The sequence below is a fragment of the Tupaia chinensis genome, unplaced genomic scaffold, assembly GCF_000334495.1.
Source record: "Tupaia chinensis unplaced genomic scaffold, TupChi_1.0 Scaffold000086_1, whole genome shotgun sequence".
Taxonomy (NCBI): Eukaryota; Metazoa; Chordata; class Mammalia; order Scandentia; family Tupaiidae; genus Tupaia; species Tupaia belangeri.
In genome coordinates this window covers 1,059,971-1,084,273 of record NW_006159548.1, presented here as the reverse complement: position 1 = coordinate 1,084,273, position 24,303 = coordinate 1,059,971, and the positions used below count along the sequence as shown (strand labels likewise).

The 24,303-nt window shown below is 40.4% G+C and overlaps 1 protein-coding gene and 1 pseudogene across 1 annotated transcript in view; one reads left to right on the top strand and one right to left on the bottom strand.

Moving 5' to 3' along the window:
* The window catches only part of DCK (deoxycytidine kinase), a 26,357-nt gene extending 2,060 nt beyond the window's left edge, over positions 1-24,297 (bottom strand). The window contains exons 1-6 of the mRNA XM_006142901.3: positions 24,159-24,297; positions 16,444-16,559; positions 7,052-7,245; positions 6,286-6,433; positions 3,941-4,056; positions 2,143-2,233 (exon numbers count right to left, since the gene is read on the bottom strand). Coding sequence (XP_006142963.1) covers positions 2,143-2,233; positions 3,941-4,056; positions 6,286-6,433; positions 7,052-7,245; positions 16,444-16,559; positions 24,159-24,249 — 756 coding nt within the window. The 5' untranslated portion in view covers positions 24,250-24,297. The remainder of the gene's footprint in view (positions 1-2,142; positions 2,234-3,940; positions 4,057-6,285; positions 6,434-7,051; positions 7,246-16,443; positions 16,560-24,158) is intronic.
* On the top strand, positions 14,364-15,828 carry LOC102491793 (NADH dehydrogenase [ubiquinone] 1 beta subcomplex subunit 3 pseudogene; annotated as a pseudogene).
* Positions 24,298-24,303: the final 6 nt, after the last annotated feature.

Sequence of the window (24,303 nt, the reverse complement as noted above, 5' to 3'; positions counted from 1 at the left end):
GAGAAAGCAAGCCACCAGGTCCTGGACTTGAACCATGGTGGACCATGTGGGAGTGCAGTGCCCTTAACCACCATGGCACCTGCAGGTCCAAACAAGGAGGCTCTTGTTCTCTATATAACCTAGGTGATACAATAATTCCCTTGAATATACAAAGATTGTTGCCTTGTAAGAATACCTTTAGTTTTCGGGACTAGCAGTTGGTGTAATGGCTATGTCACTAGACTCCCATGTAGCTGACCGCTGTTTAAGTCCTGGACCCGGTGACTTAAACTCACGCCAGGTGCGTGTATGTGCGTGCCCAAGATCCCGAGAGGAGAATGGAGAAGGGATTGCGGCGTGGCTACCACTCCCCCAGGGGAGTGATTTCTTACTTTCTGTCTCTCTGTCTTTCTGGAGAGCGCACGTGCCCTACAGCAAAACCTTTCGATATAATGGATAGTTGGCTATTAGTACTAAAACAGCTAGGAATTTTACTAGTTTTAGTGGTATTATAAGTGAATTCTATCTTTTATTTTTTTTAATTGTTTATTTAATTTTATTTATTTATTCATTTATTTTAATTTGACCGGAGAGAGGCAGAGAAAGAGAGATAGAGAGAGGAAGTGAGAAAGCAAGCCACCAGATTCAGGATTTGAACCATGGTCGGCCATGTGGGAGTGTCCAGCACCTTAACCACCACGCCACCTGCTGGTCCCTATATCTTTTATTTTTAATATAACTAATAGTATGAAGAGGTCATGAATAATTCATATTTGCTTTACTTTATATCATGGAAAAAAGTTATATTAGTTATGTAAAATATTGACTTTTTCAAAATTCTTGAATATATCCCTTATTAATGTCAAGTCTCTATTATAATAAACAGCAGATATTTTATAAGAGAAAAAAATTCTCTAAAAGTAAACAATAAAAAACAATTAGGGTTTCTTCTTTAGACTTTAGATCATTAAACTAATGAACATGGGTATAGAAGTATTTGTTTGGGAACCAGCAGTTAGTGTAATGGCTATGTCGCTGGACTCCCACGTAGTCGACTGCCGTTCGTGTCCCGGACCCGGTGGCTTAAAACTCACGCCGGGCACGTGTGCGTGCATGCCCAAGATCCCGAGAGGAGAATGGAGGAGAAGGGATTGCGGCGTGACCATCCCCCCGGGGGGTGATTTCTCGCTTTCTGTCTCTATGTCTCTCTCTGTCTGTCTGGCGAGCGCCCTACAGTGAAAATCTCTCCAAAAAAAAAAGAAATATTTCTTTCACAATTTCTCCTATTTTTTTTCACATGTTCATCAGTAGACTCCCTCTCAGTCCCTTTACCGATATAGGCAGCATGCACTAAATAAACTATGGTCAACTCCCAATTATCTGAGTGAAGAAGCTAACTCTGATTAAGACAAAGACTCAATGATTAGACAATGTCGATTAATCCTTGACATGGTCCCAAAAGAAGCTAAACTAAAATCCTTTAATTACAACACTTCAGCTACTATAAAAATGGATGAGATTCATATCCTACAACTTCAAATATCCTTCATATTAAACTTAGTTTATAAAGGTAAATGAACTTTACATGTAGTTTATTATTAAAATATCTAGGGCAAGTTCATGGTGTGAGGGTTAAAGCAGCTGGGTCCCACGTGGCTGACTATGTGGTCCAAGACCCACTGGCTTGAGAAACATGTCAGTCATGTGTGTGTGCATGCTCAAAAATCCTGAAAGAGAGAAATGGACATGAAGGGATGATAGTGTTACAATTCCCCATGAGGGCTGCTTTCTCACTCCCTACCCACTGTCTCCTGCAAGTCCACATGGTCTCTGGGAAAGAAAGGAAGAAAAAGAAGAAAAGGAAGAAAGGGAAGAAGGAAGAAAAAAAAAAAAAAGAAAACAACTGAAAATTGTTCTTGTGGAAAAGAGAAGGGGACAAAGGGGACAGAGGAAGGTAAGAAAGAACATTTGTATTTGAAGTACCCCTATCTTACAGATCAAGGAACTAAAAGATAAAGATCCTTATTTCACCTCCAACCACAAAGTTACAATTTAAAGTCAGGTTTTCTAACCAAAATGGTTAGAAAATTATTTGTTCAAGTGAGTATACATTTCCAGTCACGATAAAAAAGAAGTAAGTGTATAGTCTCTGTTTACATTTACCTTTTCAACCAGACTTTCATGTTTGTCTTTAAAGTCTTCATTAACATCCAGTGTTAAGATAGGTACCTCTTGCAGATAATCAAAGTTGGTTCTGTTTAAAAGAGATGAATAAAATAATCAGAAAAGCAATAAATAAAAGAGAAACATTAAAACTCATTCATGAGCGACCAGCAAATGGCAATAATGGTTATGTCGCTGGATTCCAACATAGTTGATTGTGGTTTGAGTCCCAGACCCAGAGGCTTAAAACTCATGTCAGGTGCACGTGTGTGTGTGTGTGTGTGTCCAAAATCTCAAGAGAATGGAGAAGGGATTACAGCATGGTCATTCCCTTGGGGGGGTCATTCTGGCTTTCTGTTTCTCTGTCTCTCCAGCAAGCACCCTATAACAAAAAACAAAAACAAAAACAAAAAAACACCTCTCTCTCTAAAAAATAAATAAATAGATAAATAAATAAATGAATAATCATTCTTGACCAGCCATGGTGGCACAGGTAGTAGGGTGCCACTATGCATTGCTAGAGCCACATGGAAAGCCCAGATTCAAGCCCTGGATTGACCTGAACATGCCAGTTATACCTGCATGTGACCCTTACTAGGAGTCCAGGGAAAAGATCATGGCATGGCAAAATTCTGTCAGGGATATGTCTCTCTCTCCTAAAAGAAATAAAGAAAGAAACTTAAAAAAAAAAAAAAAGAAAAAACTCATTTTTGTATAATTAGAAAATCAAAATGATGTTCATCATTTTACAGTGAAGTTTTCCTTCAAATACTTCATCCAGCAGCCTCTTCTTTTGCAACAAAACTTAGTAAGGATTGCTAAAAATCTCAGTTATAAAATATAAAGCGAGGCATCATGATATATGATCCTCCTCAAAAACAAACACTTACAGGGAACCAGCAGTTAGCGTAATGGCTATGTCGCTGGACTCCCACATAGTCGACCGCGGTTCGTGTCCCAGACCCGGTGGCTTAAAACTCACGCCGGGCGCGTGTGCGTGCATGCCCAAGATCCCAAGAGGAGAATGGAGGAGAAGGGATTGTGGCGTGACCATCCCCCCTGGGGGGTGATTTCTCGCTTTCTGTCTCTATGTCTCTCTCTCTCTCTCTGTCTGTCTGGCGAGTGCACGCGCCCTACAATGAAAATCTCTAAAAAAAAAAAAAAAAACACTTACAATAAAGTAGCAATTTCTCCATTTTGGACATGAAAAACTTATAGCTCCAAGAGATCATCTGAAGCTCAGAGACTAAGATCACATGCTAATAATAAGGGTGGACTTGAGCCAAGATCTGAATAATGACAAAGTCTATCCTCTCAACAGCGATGCTGTACCATCTCCCAAATTAGGATCCAAGAAACAAATTTGAAATTCATTATCTTAAAATTCTTTGTGTAAGACAGCACCTAAATAATTAACATAGATATATTCCCTAATCCATCACTTAAAGTAAAATTACTTGTTATGCTGTCAATACTAGAGGATTTTAGCTATAAGAATGTCAGGACCAGCAGTTAGCATAATGGCTATGTTGCTGGACTCCCACGTAGTCGACCACGGTTCAAGTCCTGGACCCGGCAGCTTAAAACTCACGCCAGGCGCATGTGCATGCGTGCCCAAGATCCCGAGAGGAGAATGGAGAAGGGACTGCGGCGTGACCATCCCCCCTGGGGGGTGATTTCTGGCTTTCTGTCTCTATGTCTCTCTCTGTCTGTCTGGTGAGCACACGCGCCCTATAGCAAAAACCTCTCAAAAAAAAAAAAAAAAAAAGAATAGTAAGTAAGAATAAGGAAGTCTTACTTCAGAGTTCTATGCAGGAGCCAGCTCTCATGTTTATAGTGAAGCTTCTCTAAATATTCAAGAGGAATGCCTTGTTCTTCGTTTCTTCCTCGTAAATATATTCTATTTAAGCACTTCTGAACTCAAGCAATAAGAGAAGGGAAAAAAGGTAGGAAACAATTATTCTTGGCTGTTCCCACCAACATTTTCTTTTCTAGCATCTCTTTGGTTATTGTAGTCAAAATCTCTATTGACTATTTATAGGAAGTTTAAATAGTTCATTTTTCCTTTCATGTACTTATCAGCCATTTGGTGACTCTCAATGAAGCAGTTCTTTAACAAATAAGTCAAAATGAACCTATAAAGCACACGTGCCTGGCATGAGTTTAAGCCACCGGGTCCGGGACTCGAACCGCGGTGGACTACCTGGGAGCCCAGCGACATAGCCATTACGCTAACTGCTGGTACCAGCACTCAGTGATTCTTAATATGATGAAAGCTCTAGAACAGTACATACAAAAAGAACTCTGTAATGTTTTATGCCTATCCTACATCTGCATTATTTTTTTTTAGATGTTTTTGCCTTAGGCAATATGCACTCACTGGAGAGACAGAGACAGAGAGAGAGAGAGAGAGAGAGAAAGTGAGAAATTACACCTGAGAAGGATGGCCACACCCCAATCCCTTCTCCTCCATTCTCCTCTTGGGATCTTGGGCATGCATGCACATACAAGCAGTGTGAATTTCAAGCCACTGGGTCCAAGACTTAAACAGCTGGCTATGTGAGTCCAGTGAAGTAAACACTACACAATCTTCTGGACCCGCTATATCTGCATTAGTGAATAAAGTAGCCACTAGCCACCTGCAGCTTATGTGCACTCAAAATCTAGCTAGTGTGGTAACCAAGTATTAAATTTTTATTTAATTTTAATAACCTTAAACTTAAATAGCTACACTAGACAATGCAGTTCTAGATCATTTTCCCTGGAACCTACAACATACACAAAGTTTTGGATAACTTGTGGGAGGTTCAAAGATCCTGAGAAATAAGAACCTTCAACCTAAGTGACATGCATAAGACCATGGCAACATATAAACTATGTTTCAAAGTCAATTATAAATTCTCTTTATGGGGCCAGCAGTTGAAGCAGAGATTAAGGCAGCTGGATGCCATATGGCCAATTGAGCAGTTCAAGTCCCAGACCTGGCTACTTGAAAATCACACTGGACAGGTGTGCATGCATACCTAAAATCCCAAGAGGGGAATGGAGAAGGGACTGCAATTTTTTTCCAGTCCCTCTGCAGGATGATTTCTCATTTTCCCTCTCCCTAGACTCTGGTAGTTACACATGCCTAACTACATAAATTTAAAACAAATTCTCTTTACAATAATCCTTTCATCAAAAGAGATTATAAACAATATTGATAAAATAAAATTTTGTGTTAGACTATACTGACTATAAATGTTTGTAGCAGAATGAAATTAGTGTTTTTTTAATATCTGCATTCACTATTTTTATTATTAAAAAAAATTCCTTTCCAAATAATAGTGAATTATAAAATTATTGTTACTGCTAAACTCTGGGTTATTTGATATTAGAGAAACAAAAATACCTACTGGACTAAGAAACCTAATTTCTTTGAATATTTAGCTTTAATAAATAGCAACAAAGTCCTCTAATTTCAGGCTAGAAACTATAACATTTATAGTCACCAGAGCCTACCTTATGACTTAAGAAAAAATAAGATAAAAATGCAGAGAAACGATGAGAATGCAAGTATAAAAACCAAAAAGCTTATTAAATGTAAGATGTTACTAGTTAGGCTATTTTTCTGAAAGATGTCTGCATTTTCAAGTGATCTTCCATAACTGAAAATGGCAAGGGTTCTCTAACTCTCTTCTGATCTGTAGCTGCCACCCACTATCCACTAGTTCCAAGCCACAAACAACCATAAAAGATTTCTTGAACTGACCTGCATCGACTTTGCCCTTCATTCAGTAAACATTTACTGAGTTTCTACTATGTGCCCAGACCGTGTTCCCAATCCAGGAGGCCTATATATTACGAGTTGCCTCACTAAGTTCCTTACTCTAGCTGTGAAAGAAGAGAGAACATGCAAAGTAATAATGAAGAAAAGTAGAAGAGAGAAGGGTCAAAAAGAGCAATTTGCCAAGCCTGGTTTCTGGTTTGCTGAGAAAACAGAATGTTTGCACCTACGCAGGTATGACTTCCTAATTTGGTGATGGGGAGCTGGAGGGTGGAAGTGGAGTTAAACTAAATTGCCTTCAATAAATACCACTGAAATGATTTGTAACTATTACTTTAAATTTTCAGTGGAGAAAACAAATTTTTATTGGGTCTCACCTCTGGAGTAGCTCGAAGATAAATGATTCCATCCAATTCAAGACTTTGGCCAAACTGGTTATTCATCCAGTCGTGCCAGTCTTGATAAATTGTCCACTCTGTCTCATTCATGCAGTCAGATTCATACAAATTAGATGCAAAGATATACCTGAAAAAACAACCTTCATCAACAAATCTATCATTTAAAAAAAAAACCCACAAGGAAATAGAAAAGAGAAAATGGACATGGGCAATCTCCTAAATCCTGTGGCAGATGGTCCCTTGGATAGCAGGAAAAATCAAGAGTCTCTCCAACTTTAGGAAATAATGCTCGTGGCCAGTGGACCTCAAAATGTGCTGTGATGGGGTGGGGCCTCTGGGGCGGAGCAGCTACCATCTTGGAACGGGAGGTGGAGCAGAGCCAACTGGGAGCGACCGAGCGGGCTGCTGCCGCTGCCATGAACCCCAATATGATCACCCGTTTATGCTGAGAAGATGAGAATTTTGAAAGAGTTTGAGACAAAAAAAAAAAAAAAAAAAAACAACCCTCTCTGCAAATTTAAATGAGATGGCCACCATATTCCCAACAGTTTCCATGGAAGCCAGCGATAATAAATGCTAGAACTTTTCTAATATCTCTATAATCAGACTGCTGATGGTACTGTCATTTCCCATCTCAAATTGCCAACTCAGCCTCTTAATTACTTTGATACCCAGGAAACAGAGGGAAAAAAGGTTAGTTTGACACCAAGACTCCAAACAGCCACATACAAACATTTATATATACCTGTCACTATACACAGATCTTTCGAAAAATAATACAGGTTTCTCTGCATCCTTGAGCTTGCCGTTAAGAGAGGCAAGCTGAGCTCGTATCCGACTGAGACAGGCATATGACTGGAAGGTGAAAGACCACCGCTCAGGTTTCTCATACATCATCTGAAGAACATTTCCGCCACTTTTCTGAGATGTTGTCAGTTCCTATTTTAAATTTGAAAAAAAGAAACAAAAAGTAAAGTTAATGATTAATGAAACTTTTAATTTTTTAGAAGGCTCAAAAATGCACTTGGACAAATAAGTGCACCATGATTAGCAAAACCAAGATGATTAAGTCCTCTTTCTCCTACACTTCCCCATTGTACTTTTCAGATTGCCTGAGGTATAGAATAATCCTTAGCTCTTTCACATAAGAGGTCATGAACTAATGATCTGTCTAATTATCTATCTGACCCAAATAGGACTTTGACAAAATGCCAATTATTAGGTTGTCAGAGAAGTCATGATGTATTTTCCTATGTTTTTTTTTTCCTAAAGAATTACTTTATTTGACTTTATTTATTTTAATTTAACCAGAGAAGGATGGGGCGGGGGGATAGTGAGAAAGCAAGCCACCAGGTCCGAGACTTGAACTGCCATCAGCCATGTAGGAGTTCAGTCCCTTAACCACCACACCACCTACTCGCCCCTTTTCCTATGGTTTTCTATACAAAACCATACAAAATGAGTGGTGACTTTCCCGAAAGCCCAATAGTTGTCAACAATTAGAAGCTAAATAATTTCACACAAAATATGTAGATTTATGTCTTTTTTTCTTTTCTTTTCTTTTCTTTCTGGTTTTTGCCATAGGACGCATGTGCTTGACAAAGAGAGACACTGAGAGAACAAATGAGAAATCACCACCTAGGGGAATGGTCCTGCCTCACGCCCTTCTCCTCTGTTCTCTTTTGGGATTTTGGGAATGTACATACATGCACCTGGGATGATTTTCAAGCTGCCAAGTCTGAGACTTGAACCGCACAGTCAACCATGTAGGAGTTCAGTGTCTTAATCACCCCATACCACCTGCAGGACCCAGCATTTGTATTTTTTAAAAGATAATACATTTATTTGAAAAGAAAGTGACATTGCATGCTACAACATAGATGAATTTTAAAAACATTATGCTAAATGAGATAAGCCAGTCATGAAAGAACAAATTCTATGATTCCAATTATATGAAGTAGCTGAAGCAGTCAGAGTCACAGATACCGCAAGTAGAATGGTGGTTAACAGGGACTGGGTAAGGGGCAAAAAGGAGTTGTTTAATAGGTATAGAGTTTTAGCCCCACAAGATGCAAAGGTCCTAGAAATCTGTTTCCCAACTATGTAACTATAATTACAGCTCAGTAGTGACTGAACTGTGCACTTAAAAATGGCTAAGATAGTCAACTTTATGTTTACCACACACAAAAAATTAATCCAAAGTTTATTCCTCACCTTTTATTTAAATTTCCCAGTAAATGTATTCTCTTGCCAAAGTGATTACAACATCTACTAAATTAAAAGAGAAACAATTCTGACTCATCACTTAATTATAAAAATAACTGTCACCTACTTCTAAATATATAAATGCATAAATTAAAACCAAATAAAAAATCTGTAACAGGGGTGCAGATAATTGTGCAGCACTGGGAAAAAAAAAAACTATACTAAAATTTTATGGCTTTGAGGAGTCTATACAAAATGGCTCTTTTTGATACTGTGCATGAAACTTGAGCCAGACAGCTATTTTTTGTATGAAATTATGAATGTAAATAAAATACATATTAGAACTTTATCCAAAAAAATACTGTTCACCATCTTTACCAAATTGAGTGTTAAATTTATTTCCCCATTAAAAAAACCCAGACAAGGGACCAGCAGTTAGCATAATGGCTATGTCGCTGGACTCCCACATAGTTTACCGCGGTTCGAGTCCCAGACCCGGCGGCTTAAACTCACACCGGGCGCGTGTGCGTGCATGCCCAAGATCCCAAGAGGAGAATGGAGAAGGAATTGCAGCATGGCCATCCCCCCTGGGGGGGTAATTTCTTGCTTTCTGTCTCTCTGTCTCTCTCTGTCTGTCTGGCGAGCGCATGCGCCCTATAGCAAAAACCTCTCCCAAAAAAAAAGAAAAAAAAAAACAAAAAAACCCAGACAAAAAATGAAAATGCCTTAGAGCCAAACTACATTAAGTAAAAATTAGCAGAACATTTCTAGAAAGCAGTAGCTATATTTAAAAAAAAAAAAAATATGTATCTTTTGTTTCAATGAATTTCACTTTTGAAAATTTATTTTTAAAAAATATGCTAGGATACAAATAATTACAAAGATGATTATCATAATACTAATGTCAATATTATTAGCCATTTATATTAAATCATTTACAGTAAATTCTTTTTTTTTTTTAAGAAATGTTCTGCTATAGGGTGGGAAATCACCCCCCAGGGGAGATTGCCACACCACAATCCCTTCTCCTCTAGTGATCTTGGGCACGCATGCACACACGCCCAGCATGAATTTAAGCCACCAGTTCTAGGACTCAAACCACGGTCGACTACATGAGAGTCCAGCAATATAGCCATTATGCTAACTGCTGGCCCACATTTACAGTAAATTCATAATGACATTTCAAGTTGCCATGACATGAATATTATAAAGGGGTGGGCACAGTACAAATCTGTTTACTGTTGTATCAAATGGCAACTGTAGTTATCTCTGGGTAATTAAGTTATAGGTAAGTTTTATTCCCCTCTCTGGAAAATCTGTTTTCTTAACTTCAAACAGTGAACAGATGGGATCAGCAGATGGTGTAATGCTTATGTCACTGGACTCCCATGTAATCAACTGCAGTTCGAGTCCTGGACCTGCCAGCTTCAAATTCATGCCAGGCAATGTATACACGTGTGCCCAAAATCCCAAGTGGAGATGGGATTGCGGCATGGCCATTCCTCCTCCTGGGGGGTGATATCTCACTTTCTGTCTCTCTGGTGAGCATACACGCCCTATAGCAAAAAATCTCTAAAACAAAAAGTAAACAGGTATTATCTTATGGTATTTTTAAATTATTTATCTACTCAACAAAATTGGATATAATGAATATTATCTCAGCTATATAAATGATACATAGAGAATGGCAGGATTGTGGATAATTTTTATTCTGTTCTCTATAATATCCATTGTCCCTTTATGATAGAAACTTTTTTACAGGAAGCATAGGTTATTACAATACATAAAAATTAAAACTATTAAATGAGGGTATAAAATCATTTCTCTTTTCATTCTAAGTCTAACCTTTATAAACATTGCAGAAGAGTTGAATGAAGTTCAGATGAAACAGATCAGAGTCTATCAAACAAGATATTATAAAATAGCCAACAAAAATTATCAGGTGACTTCAGAAGATACAAATAGAAGTACTTTATCAGATATTCCTACCTATTTTTGAGGATGACTTATAAAAATAAAATATATGCTGTTTCACAGACAAGCCTATCTATACCTTTTTTCTCACAGCTGTAACTTTTCAGTGGCCTCTTAGTAGTAAATGTTAGAAGAGTAAAATAGTACAGGTGGCCACAGCAGTGAACAGTAGGGTAATGCTTTACAATGCCAGAGGCCATAGGGAAGACGGGGGTTTAATTCCAGGGTGACCTGCACAGTATGGGTACATGTGCCCACGATCCTGGTTGGCAGGAAAGGCTGGATAAGGACTGCAATGTGAGAGCCTGTCGAAGGTTCTCCTCTTTCTCTCTGTCCCATGAAACAAACTTGAAGAAAAAAAGGTTAATGCATATGTTAACTGGCATGTCATAGCTATACCACAACGTATATTCAAAATATCTGGAACTCAAACTGCACAGCTGGCAGTGTGGGATCCAGTGCCTTAGCTTCCACACCACCTACTGGCCCAAAAACCTTTAAATTTTTAAAAAATGTCTTTAAGTTAGAAAAAAAGGTAAAATAGCACTTAACAATTCATAACAATGATTCTCCCAAGAGAATCTATCTTGATGATTTAAAAAAAGGACAGAAGGGGGTTGGCAGATGGCATAGTGGTTGAGGGCGCTGGACTCCCACATGGCCAACTGTGGTTTGAGGCCCGGACCTTGTGGCTTGATTTCTCACTTTCCCTCTCTCTCTTTTTCGCCCTGTCTCTCTCTCTGGTCAAATTTAAATAAATAAGTAAAGTTAAATAAAATAGGGGGAAAAAAAAAGGACAGAACTATTTTTCTAACTACATATCTCAAAAAAAATCTACACCTAATTAATAACATAAATTTCTGGGACCAGCAGATGGCATAATGGCTATGTCACTGGACTCCCATGTAGTCGACTGCAGTTCAAGTCCTGGACCCAGTAGTGGCTTAAACTCACACTGAGTGCATGTGTGTGCGTGCCCAGGATCCTGGGAGGAAAATGGAGAAGGTACTGAGTTGTGGCCATCCCCCCTGGGAGGATTTCTCACCTTCTGTCTTTCTCTCTGTCTTTCTGGCGAGCACACGCACCCTATAGTAAAAATGTCTCAAAAACAAACAAACAAACAAACAAAACATAAATTGCCAAATAAAGGACATTATCACTATTAGAAATAGATCTTCTATATAAAAGTCTGATAATTACCTGGGTATGTGTTTTAAAGATCATTTTTCCAAAGGAGGGAATGGAAAGGAAAGGACACTACATAAGCATTTTAGATACTTGCCAAAATGAGTGGTAGCTTAACAATAGTATAGCAACATTTCAGCCACTAGATGGCAGGTTAAAAAAATAAATAAAAGCTAAAAATAAGTTAAGTATTCAGGTGTACATTTAGTTACCAAGGGAAGAAATCACAAGTTTAATTGTCCAACTCTTCCAATTCTATATTTGCCAATTAGTATGACCAAGCAGATAACATGAAATAGAACCAGCCTTGCCAGGATTCAGTCTAAAAAACAGTCCACTTATCACAGTTGACAGCATCCTAAGAAAACTAAGATCTGGGGCCAGCAGGTGGTGGTGTGGTGATTAGGATGCTGGATTCCCACAAGGCCAATTACGGTTTGTATCCCAGACTTGGTGACTTGAAATTCATGCTACGTGCATGTGCACGTGTGCCCAAGATCCCAGGAGGGGATGTCGACATGGCCATCTCCCTGAGGAGTGATTTCTCAATTTCCCTCTCCCTATCTCTCTCCAGCAAGTGCATGTGCCCTATGGCAAAAGAAAGAAAGAAAGAAAGAAAGAAAGAAAGAAAGAAAGAAAGAAAGAAAGAAAGAAAGAAAGAAAGAAAGAAAGAAAGGAAGGAAGGAAGGAAGGAAGGAAGGAAGGAAGGAAGGGAGGGAGAGAGAGAAAGAAGGAAAAGAATTGAAAACTAAGATCTATATAGCAGATGATTCATTCTGTAATCCCCAAAGAATAGATTAGGAATGGGTCTAAAGAAAAAGTATTCCAGGATGAAGGAAGAAAATCCTACTTAAGTTTAGTGACAGTCTAGAAAAAAGAAGAAAATATCCAAAGATACAGGGAAGCTGCCCACCTCTCACAATCCATAACCTTATCCTAAAGTTACTATCTCCACACTGCCTAAAACTATCAATATGTCTGGTAGTACAGAGGACTGAGAACATAATAACCCTCAATACAAAAACTAAAGCTACCCTCCAAGAAAGTGCATCAGAATCCACCAACGGTAACCAAATTGTAACCTCATGAGCTCAGCTACGAAGGTGCATAGATAGTACCACTACTACTTGGGGGCTAGAAGTCACATGAAAGGCCCAGGTTCAATTCCTGGGTCAACCTTAACCTGCTAAATGTAATTGCTCGTGTCCATAATCCTAAGTAATTGGGAGGCTTGGACAAGAGGACTGTAACACAGTAAGACAATGTTAAAATACATACATACATATATACATACCTCTATTGCTCCCTTTACCATACTCTTTTCCTTTCTTTAAAAAAAAGAAAGGAAAAGAGTTCTATGTTATATTTTATTATAACATCATGGAGACATGACTGGATTATAGCAAACTGCATTATAAAAAGCTATGTTAAAAAATAGTATTGAGGTCCAGCAGGTGGTATAGTGGCTAAGGCACTGGACTCCCACATGACAGACCCAGTTTGAGTTCCAGATCCAGTGGCTTGAGAGTCACGCTTGGCCTGTGTGCATATGTGCCCAAAATCCCAAGAGAAAAATGGAGAAGGGTTGTGGCATGGCCATTGCCCCTGGGGAGTGATTTCTTGCTTTCAATCTCTCTATCTCTCCAGTAAGCACATATGCCTTACAGCAAAATCTCTCTCTCAAAAAAAAAAAAAAAAAATCTAGGAAGGGACCAGCCAATGGCCTGGTGGTTAAGGCAGCTGGTTTCTAAATGGCTGACTACATGGTTCAAGTCTTAGACTCAGTGGTTTGAGACACATACCAGTGTGCTTGAATGTCCAAAATCCCAAATGGGGGGAGAGATGGATGAGAAGAGACTGAGTGACCAAGTCTCATGGGGGGATGTTTTCTTGCCTTTTTTCTCTCTCTCTCCCTCCTACAAGCACACGTCCTTAGGCAAATTAAAAAGTAATGAGGCCTGGCATAGTGCTGGACTCCCATATGGCCAACCACAGTTCAAGTCTCTCTCTGGTCAAATTAAAAATAATAAAAAATAAAACTAAATAAATCTTTTACATAAATAAATAAAAATAATAATAGGATTATCTGCATGCTAGTTATAAAGAAAGGCCAGTTTGCCATTCTGATTTTGGTAGCTGAAAAGACAATGTCCCAGCCTGTCAAAATGAGTATCAGATTTATGATCCCATAAATGAAGACAGAAACATCAACGTGTCATAGTCTCCCTTGTGGGAGCCGAGCGCCTTCAACACCACACCACCCGTTGGCCCTAATTCAATGACTCCTGATGATTACATTTTTCTACCGAAGTCCTTGTGCATGTGAGACATGCAGAGTAAATGACAAATGTGTCACTGAACCAGTTATTCACACTTAGTATGAATTAGAAGCCTATGATACTAAAACTGAAATGGATTTTAAATGGAAAACCTAGTCTAATCAAGTCTAACACACAATGAAAGAATCTTCCCTTTATTTCTCACAGTGGTTTAATCTACTTTTGTTTGTTTTTTTTTTAACCTAATATCTGTGAATATCTGCACTGACAGTGAACCCAGAAATGAGAAAGAGAAATGTTTCTAGAAGGTAATTTCAAAAAGTAAGCAAATATGACTACGCACTTCCAAGAACCAGTCAAAAGGCCTTTTGACTTAAAAGTCAAAGGCCACTAGACATATGTTAAGAGGTAAAAATGCTGAGTGAAGGACAGATGACCCAAAGGAAAATGGGCAAAAGGACCTGGATAGACATGGAACAACATAAATTCAAATGGATGGGGCTGGGGCTAGCAGGTGGCGTGGTGGTTAAGGGCGCTGGGTTCCCACATGGCTGACTGTGGTTCAAGTCCCAAAACTGTCAGCTTGCATTATCTCTCTCTCTCTGTCCCTCTCTGGTCAAATTAGAAAAACAAGTAAATAAATTTAAAAAAGTTAAATAAAATAATTATTTTTAGAAAATGGTGGGGCCGGCAGGTTGCATGGTGGTTAAGGTACTAGTATTCCACATGGCCAACCATGGTTCAAGTCCAAGAACTGGTGGCTTGAAAATCATGCTGGGCATGTGTGTATACACATCCAAAATCCCAAGTGAAGAACGGAGAAGGGATTGGAATGGAGCAGAAGGAATTATCCCTGGTGAGTGCACGATGAGCCCTATGAGAAAAACCTAAAAAAAAAAAAAAATTCACATGACCAATAAGCATATGAAAAGGAACAATTTCATTAGTAACCAGGCAAATATGGACTAAGAACATAAGACAGGCCAGTGGGTGGAGTGGTGGTTAAGGTGTATGGATCCCATATGGCTGACTGAGTGGTTCAAGTCCTGGACCTGGTAGCTTGAAAAACACACCACACATTGTATGTATGAGTACCCAAAAATCCCAAGAGGAGAATAGAGGAAAAGGGAATGCGGGATGGCCATCTCCCTATGGCGTGCTTTCTCATTCCCTCCCTCCAACTTCTTTCCAGCCAGCACGTGCCCAACTGCAAACAAACAAACAAAAAACATAAAATAGCAAACACTCAGCACAACGACAAAAACTAGCAAGCTGGATAATACTAAAGGCTAGCAAAGACATGGAAGAACAAGGGCTTGATTACATTATGGGAGTGAAAACCAGTAAAACATGGTTTCCAGTCGGCTCTGGTTGGAGTGTCTTGAGAGGTCAGATTGTCGTCAGTCATAGCCCATGAACATAAACGTGGTCATGGTCAAATGGAACTTCCAGATTATAAACAATGGAAGATAGAAGGAACACCATTAGAAAATGTCCAGGAGGGGGCCGGTAGGTGGTGTGGTGGTTGGGGGCAATGGACTGCAGTTTGAGTCCCAGACGCGGCAGCTTGCTTCCTCACTTTCTTTCTCTTTGTCTCTAACTCTGTCCCTCTCTGGTCAAATTAAAATAAGTAAATACATAAAGTTCAATAAAATAATTCTGTAAAAGCAAAAACTGTCGAGGAGAAGCTGGCTGCATGAGGACTAAGAGATTAATGGGCAGGAATGAAGCTTGGAGATACATGGGTGGCTTTGCAATGTTTCCTTCCTTCACTGGTGCATTATTAAAAGGACACAAGTGGAAATGTGCTGCATTTGTGGAAATTGTAGGGGCTGAACACTTTCTAGAATCCCAGAATAAAGATAAAAAGCATCACTAAAGGGACCAGCAGTTAGCGTAACGGCTATGTCACTGAACTCCCATGTAGTAGTTCGAGTCCTGGACCAGTGTAAACTCACGCCAGGCGCATGTGTGTGTGCGCCCAAGATCCCCAGAGGAGAGTGGAGAAGGGATTGCAGCGTAGCCATCCCCACTAGGGGGTGATTTCTCACTTTCTGTCTCCCTGCCCCTCTCTGTCTTTCTGGCGAGCATACGTGCCCTATAGCAAAAACCTCTCCAAAAAAAAAAGGCATCACTGAAGATAACACCAGGAAGTATCTTAATGGCTTAACTCTTATAAAAATATTTCTTCGTTTAGTCTACCTGTTTGTGTGTTAGTCCCTTTTCAGGGACAATGCTGGTAAGATTTAATAAGTTAAGAAAAACATTAAAAAAAAAAACTGGTAAAACACTTTAGAAAAGAGTTATAAGTATACCCTACCAGCTAGTAATTTTACTTCTTATTCTGGAGGAAACTCTTGTAGGTATACATCAAAATTCATGTTCACAGCAATATTGTTTATAAGAGCAACTAAACTGGAAAGCACTCAAAAACCAAAGGCATGAAATGAATAAATACAGATAAACTTAATTTACTAAAATTTTACTTTTATACCTCAAATTCATTTTGAGTACTTTGAACATTGCACCACCTGGCGACAGGTTCAGGGACAACTTCCCAATCTTCACAGACTTGTTTAAGGATGTTCACAAATGTTGACTTCCCTGCAGCTGTTGTGAGATGAAAGGAAAGATTGAGGAAGGAAACTTGTTAGAAAATGATCGTTAGCTTTTATAACGTTATAGCAAACAATACAAAACCCCCAAATATTCTAAATGTTCTGAACTTTCTCATTAGTTTTTTTTTTTAATGAAAACTGAAAAGGTCCCTGACTAATTGTGTTAAGCACGTTTGTTATTATTTTTATTTTAGCAAACAAAGCCATAGAACAGATGGATTAATCTGGTGAAATTTTAGGCAAGATACTGTAACAAAAAAAAGAATCCTACACTAGATTCACTTTTCTTACTCATATAAGTAGAGGGACAATTTTCTGGAAGCAATTTTAAGGCTGTTCTTCTAAACAAGTCTCTCTGAGACTGGTTTCTCATAGTACAAGGAAAATAATAGTACTCTCCTCATGGAAACTGTTGTGATACCAAGTAAACTGCAATGGCAGTCATTCTAAGCTCCTAGAAAATTAAAAAATTTTCCCTCTACTAACTCCATTCTCTCTGTCTACAAAAAAAAAAAGCTCAGTGTCTTCTATCTAAAACCAATTAAGAAACTACCAAATAACTATAAAGTCAATATTAAGATTCATCCAATGCCTAGAATTTTAGAATGGGAAATTATTACCATATGACACTAATAGTCACTATGACTAACAGAAATTATAAAAAGATTTTTGCAAAGCATTTCCTTAAGCAATAACCATGTGCTCTTTGCTTCACTTTCATGGCTGACTATGGTATGAGTCCTGGATCTGGCAGCTAAGTTTCTTGCTTTATCCACCCTCCTCCCATCTCTCTCTCACTCTGTCCCCCTCTGGTGAAAAAAAGAAGGAAGGAAGAAAGGAAGGAGGGAAGGAAGGAAGGGGAGAAGGAGAAGGAGGAGAAGGAGGAGAAGGAGAAGAAGGCGGCAAGCACAGGCAAGGCAGCAGGACGCAGCTGCATGATACTAGAGCCATAAGGGAAGGCCCTGGGTTTAGATCCTGAAGCCACTTGAACAACCAGTGGTGCCCGGGCATGTCCGTGATCATGACTCCTTGAAAGACTGTAGGGAGATCACAGCAGGATGAAACCAGTCAAGGGTACCTGTCTCTAAGGAAATAAAAGTTTAAAAAAAAAAAAAAAAGTATGTTCTTTACATTTCCTTTATTAGTCACTGGCTAATAAAGAGATATTAGTGCAAAAAGAAAATATTCACTATTTTCATATTACCCAGGAATACATTACATTTAGTAGTAGACATATTCTTGGCCTAGAATTACAGGACATATTGATACCCCTAATGCCCACACACCCTTTCTATCTGAAGTCACCAAGTGTGGCTGTATTGGACATGTCTGGTTATCATAACATTCCCTCCCGCCCACACGAACATCTAAATAACTTCAATACATTTACAAGCAAAGCTTCACAGATGGGATCCAAGGAGAGCAAAAAGAACTTAGATTTGACCTGGAGAACTAGATTCAAACTAGGACATTATATAGAGCAATAGAAAACTGGAAGAACTTTGTAGGAGGGAGGCAGTAACTAAGAAGTTAACACAGAATAGTTGAGAAACAAAACACGAAAGTCTTATCATCTCCAGAGGAGAAGAGAAAAACTTAATAGACAGAACAGGACCAGCAGATGGCATAATGGTTACATCGCTAGACTCTCACGTAGTTGACCATGGTTTGAATCCCAGACCTGGAGACTTAAATTCTTGCCGAGCATGCATGCCTGCCTGCCCAAAGTCCCAAAAAGAGAACGGAGGAAAAGGGATTGCAGCATGGCCATCCTCCCAGGATATAAAAGATAAAAGATGATTATTAGAATTAATTTTGGGAAGGGCCAGCTCCATGGCATAATAGTAAGGCACTACTTAAAGAGAAACTGGATCCCCAGGCCAGCCTCATGACCTACTAGTTAAGGGTGCCAGATCCCACACGGCCAACTATGGGTCAAATTCTGGCTCCAACACCTTGAAAAACATTCCAGGTGCACATGCATATGTGCCTAAAATCCCAACAGGATGGAGAAATGCAGAAGGGATTCTGGCATGATATCTCACTGGGGGGTGCTTTTTCTTTCTGTGGCAAGCACACTACCCTCTGGCAAGTTATTTAAAGAGAGAGAGAGAGAGAAGTCGTACCCCACATGGTAACAGAGGTATGAATCCCCAGCCTGGAACACATGGGAGTATGCACATGAGTGGCCAAGATCTGAGGGACTGGAGGGCTAGAAGAAGTGGATTGCAGAGTGACCAGACTTGTGTAGAGTCTCTCTCTCTCTCTTTTTCCCTCTCTTTAATGTTCACACATAAGCTCTATTAGGAATAAAGAAAAAAAATAATTAAAAAAATTTTTTAAAGGGCCAGCAGGTGGCATGGTGGTTAAGGTGCTGGACTCCCACATGGCAATCTGCGCTTAAAGTCCTGGACCTGATGGCCTGAAACCCACAGTGGGAACATGTGTGTGCATGTCCAAAATCCCATGAAAATGGAGGAGAAGGAACTGCAGCATGGTCATCCCTCCAGGGGGGTGATTTCTCATTTTCTCTGTCTCTGCCCCTCTCTGTCCCTCTGGCAAGCACATATAGCAAAAATCTTAAAGGGGTGGGGGGGAAGAATCACAGAAAAAACACTAGTAACCAAAATTTTGTAAGGAGAAGGTAAGATTAGGAACTATAAAGCATTTAGAATAGTAAGTGGAAGCACATAAATAGGTCAGCAAACATTCACTGAGCTAGATGGAAGAGGGAAAGGACATGTTCAGAAGAGAACATGTTAAAAAATCAATCATGCACTGGGACCAGCAGTTAGCGTAATGGTTATGTCGCTGAACTCCCATGTAGTCAACTGCAGTTCAAGTCCCGGACCTGGTGGCTTAAACTCACGCTGGGCACATGTGCGTGTGTGCCCAAGATCTCGAGAGGAAAATGGAGGAGAAGGGATTGCAGCATGGCCATCCCTCCTGGGGAGTGATCTCTCACTTTCTATCTCTCTGTCTCTCTCTGTCTTTCTGGCGAGTGCGCACGCCCTATAGCAAAAACCTCTCAGCAGACAGATTAATGGTTATGTTGCTAGATTTCCAAATAGTTGATGGCAGTTCGAGTCCCAGACCCAGCAGCTTAAATTCACGCCAGGTGCATGTGCATGCATGCCCAAAATCCCAAGAGGAGAATGGAGGAGGATTACAGCATGGCCATCCTCAGACAAGGGCGGGGGAGTTGGGGTGATTTCTTGCTTTCTGTCTCTGTCTCTCTCTGTCTTACAAGTGAGCATATGAGTCCTATTGCAAAAATCTCTCTTAAAAAAAAAAGAAAAAATAAATCAGGTGTCAGTGAGATCCTGCAAACAGTTAAGCCAGAGCATTCCACTTTCTTCTGACTGCATACGAGCAGAAAAGGTTCATGTGGTCATGCTTTTAAGAGTAGTAATAGGGGCCAGTTCCAGAGAACTGCAGTAAAACACTGTGCAGAAGGAGCGGGATACCACGTTGTTGACTGCAGCCTGAATCCCCATCATAGAGGCTTAAAAAATCAAATCAGGTATATGCACATGTGCCCAGGATCCTGGCAGGATGGAGAAACAAAGGAAAAAATGAATTGCTGTATAACCCACCCTTGTCAAGGAACATTCTCTCTCACATGCATACACACCCTCTGACCAAAAAACTTTAAAAAGGAGTAGTTATATTTGGTTCAAGCAGAATAACAAATTAGCTATAATTCCCAATTGAACTAATATTCAGTTTCTCGACTTTGGGAGAAAGTGAGAACTAGAAAATCAGCTAATTAGTAAATTAATATTCTATGAAGGCAAAGAATAAGAACCAAGGATGCTGACATTAACACTTTTATATTTTAATAATTATTTTTAAATTTCATTTGCTATTACTATTATTTTTTAATTTGCCAAAGAGCTAGAGAGAGAAAGAGAGAGCAAGAAATCACCAAGTTGAGGATGTGAACAGCGGTCAGCCATGTGGGAGTCCAGTGCCCTAACCATATCACCTGCCAGCCCGACATTAGGACTTTTAAAAAGTCACAAGAACAGGGCCAGCAGGTGGCACGGAAACCACATGGCCAGCAGATATTGTTAAAGGCCTGAGCCCAGCAGATTGTAACTCAAAAAGATTTCATGCACTAATATTATTACTATCAGGGCCTAAGCTTAAAAAAAAAAAAAAGTCCTGAGAACTAACAATTTCTAATGCCAAGCAGTCATCCTGCAGACTACTAAAGTAAGAAGAAGGTTAGGCCTCTGTGCATTTTCTATTAAGGGAATACCTTAGCAACACAGAACACGAGAAGAGGAGTTATGTGAGTAAAAAACTAAAATGACTAGGTAAAATTCAAATTCTTGGATAAATAGAGGAATCACAAAGTCTTCAATATATAAACAATCTGTACATTTATAGCTCATTTGGATCTGGCAAATAAGGAGGCAAGGACATGAACAGTGTAAGAGTAATAATAAACAGTAACTGACAAAGCCCCAGTGTCAGGGTCCAATAGATGACAAGAAACATGCTCTGTCTTGTCACACAGAAATGCAAGCCCAGGGTTACCAGGTTTTCAGATTTCATAAAAGATGTCAAGAAATTAAATGTCTATGGGAAATCTCAAAAAATTTTAAAATCTAGCAACCAATTCGAGTTTTCATATCTGCATAGGCAAATACTGTGCAAATACAGGCCATCAGTTGGCAACCCCCTTCTGTGTAAGTAAGGGTGAGGTCGATGAGGAATTCTAAGGTGGAGATAACACGATTTTATGTTTACACAGCAAGACTGAGCTGCAACAAGTTAGGAAATCTGGAGATAGGTGATATATTAGGAAATTTTTCCAGTACTGGGAAGAGTAAAGATGCTTAAAGGAGGGCCACCAAGGAGGAGCACGGAGGTTAAAACAGCTGGATCCCAAATGGCCCAACTCAGCAGTTTTCATCCCAGACTTGGCAAACTGAAAAAAATAAACATGCTGGGGACTTAAGGGGATTGTGGAGTGGCCATCCCTCCAGAGGCAGGGAAGGGTGATTTCTCACTTCTCATCTCTCTGCTGTGAGCAATACATACATTCTATAACAAAAAACAAACCAACAAACAAATGCTTGAGGGAAAGGAGTCTTCTAGATATATGTTGCCTAACTGATTTAAGAGAGGAGAGGGGACTAATCTATTGCAGTACTGAACTGAGGGGCTGTTCATTTAAATTTACTTTGGAGATGGCTTTGTTCAACTCTTATATTCTCTCCCTTTACACATGGTTTTCTGTATCTAGTAAGCAGCTGTGGGGAATCACACCAATAAACATGCACTCTCAAAGAATTTATACTGCTAAGAGGAACCAAGGATCTGTATTGTATGGGTCTTTTCCACTGGTGCCTTCATACCTGAGCAATGAAATAAATCCTCTTTGAGGGCATGTTCAGTAGTTTTCTTTGAACGCTTAAAGGCTTGCCTGACTTTTTCAAGCAGGTACCATACTTTGAATATGGTAAGAATTTTTTTAAAAATTGCTATATGCATGGATGGCCGGTATCTAACCTGGAGTCAAAAAAAAAAAAAATCTATTTTAGCAAAACAGGAAGCATCCGGGGTAGGTCTCCTGTAGTAGAAACTATAGAAGAATGAGAAGTTCATATGTATCTTCCAAAATAACATGCATGGTGCAGTCTGCCCCATCTGGGTTAAAAATGGAAACGTTAATAATCTTTAAATCATAACCTCATAACTTGGATGCAGGGTAGGGGAAAGGAACTCCACATTACTAAGGCCATTAAAAACCCCTTTCTGGGAACCAGCGGATGGTGTAATGATTATGTTGCTGGACTCTGATGTGGCCAACTGCAGTTTGAGTTCTGGACCCGGTGGCTTAAAACTCATGCTGGGCATGTGTGTTGGTGCGCCCAAATCCCGACAGGAGAATGGAAGAGACGGGATTGCAGCATGGCCATTCCCCCTTGGATGATTTCTCAGTTTCGGTCTCAGTCTCTAGGTGAGCACACACACCTTTATAGCAAAAATCTCTTTAAGAAAAAAAAAAAAACAACTAAACCTCTTTTTGGGGGCCAGGAGATGGGTAGGAGGTAGAAGTTAGTCCCTGGATTCCCACAAGGTGGACCGTGGTTTGTGATCCGACCTGGAAGCTTGAAAATCATTCCAGGTGCATGTGCATGTGCGCCCACATTCCCAGGAGAAGAATGGAGAAGAGATTGTGGCGTGGTCATCCCCCCGGGGGATGATTTCTTTCTCTCTCTTTTCTCTCTCGGCAAGGACACCCATCCCCTAGCTAAAAACAAAACAAAACAAAACAAAACAACCTCTTTCTGGGGCCAGCAGGTGATGTGGTGGTTAAAGCACTAGACTCCCATATGGCTGACCTCGCTTGGCATCTTAGACTAGAGGCTTGAGTCTCACAACGGTTGCCGGTCACATGTGCCAGTGTGCCAAGGGTCCAAGAGAGAACGAAGGAGACAGGATTTTAGAGTGGGCAGCCCCACCTGTGAGGGTGATTTCCTCACTTTCCCTCTCTCGGTCTCTGTCTCTCTCCAGAGAGAGCCCATTCCCTATGGCAAAAACCTAAAACAAACACAAAAATCTCTTTGTACTCAAATATTTATTAATAATCAATAAAAATTGAAAACAAAGGACCAGCGGATGGTTGTAATGGTTATGTCCCCGGACTCCCCCACACGATCAACCCTGGTTGAAGTCCCAGACCCGGAGGCTTGAAACATACACCAAACGCATGTGCTGAGTACCTAAAATCCGGAGAGAATGGAGGAGAAAGGAATATAGTGTGGCTAAGCCCCCTGGGGGGGAGGGTGATTTCTCGCTTTCTGTGTCTCTGTCCCTCTCTCTCCAGAGAGTGCATGTGCCCTATACCAAAAAAAAACCCAAAACTTCAAAATCGAAACAAACTGAATGTTCACAATTGGGAAACAAATGTCCTAAATCGATGCAGTGGAATACTGCTTAGTGGATAAAAGAGGAACTGCAGAAACAAGTAACCCCGAATGACTCTCAAAATCATTATGCTAAACAAATGACTAGACACAAGACTATTATACACTTTGTGATTCCACTTATACGATATTCTAAAAAAGGAAGCGCTTTGCAGGTATAGAAATGCCATCAGCGGTTGCCAGAGGAAGAAAGAAGGGCGATGACTACAAAAGAGCACTTAGAAACTTTTGGAAGTGACAAAAACGTTCGTTATATTAACCGTGGAGCTGGTAAAACGGCATTGCTTGTCAAATCTCACAGAAGGATCCACCTAAAAAGGGTGAATTTAACGTCAAAAAATCGGACACCTAGGAAGCTCTCCCGTCTGTGAGTTCTCAACAAAGAGGGTGCACTGGCCCACAGCGCGCGACCCGAAGCCCTCAGGCCTGGCGCTAGGTCTTAGCCAGGGGCCGCCGCCACCTCGGGCGCCGGGCGGGGAGGGCAGGGAAGGATGCTTTGGGGACGGTGGCAGAGGCCGCGTCCACACCGCCAGGGCAGCGAGAGCGCTGAGGCTCACTCGGGTACGCAGCGAGGAGGAGCTGCAGGCGCCGCCGCCCGCCGCCGCGCCTCCCCCGCTCTGCGCCCGACATTTCCGGGGGCTCCTTACCGATGTTCCCTTCGATGGAGATTTTCTTGATGCGGGTCCCCTCAGGGCTGGTGGCGGGAGACGGGCAGCTTCTCTTGGGCGGGGTGGCCATGGCTGGTGCTGCGGCGGCCGGGGCAGGGCGGTCGCGAGGTGGCACAGGTGCGCG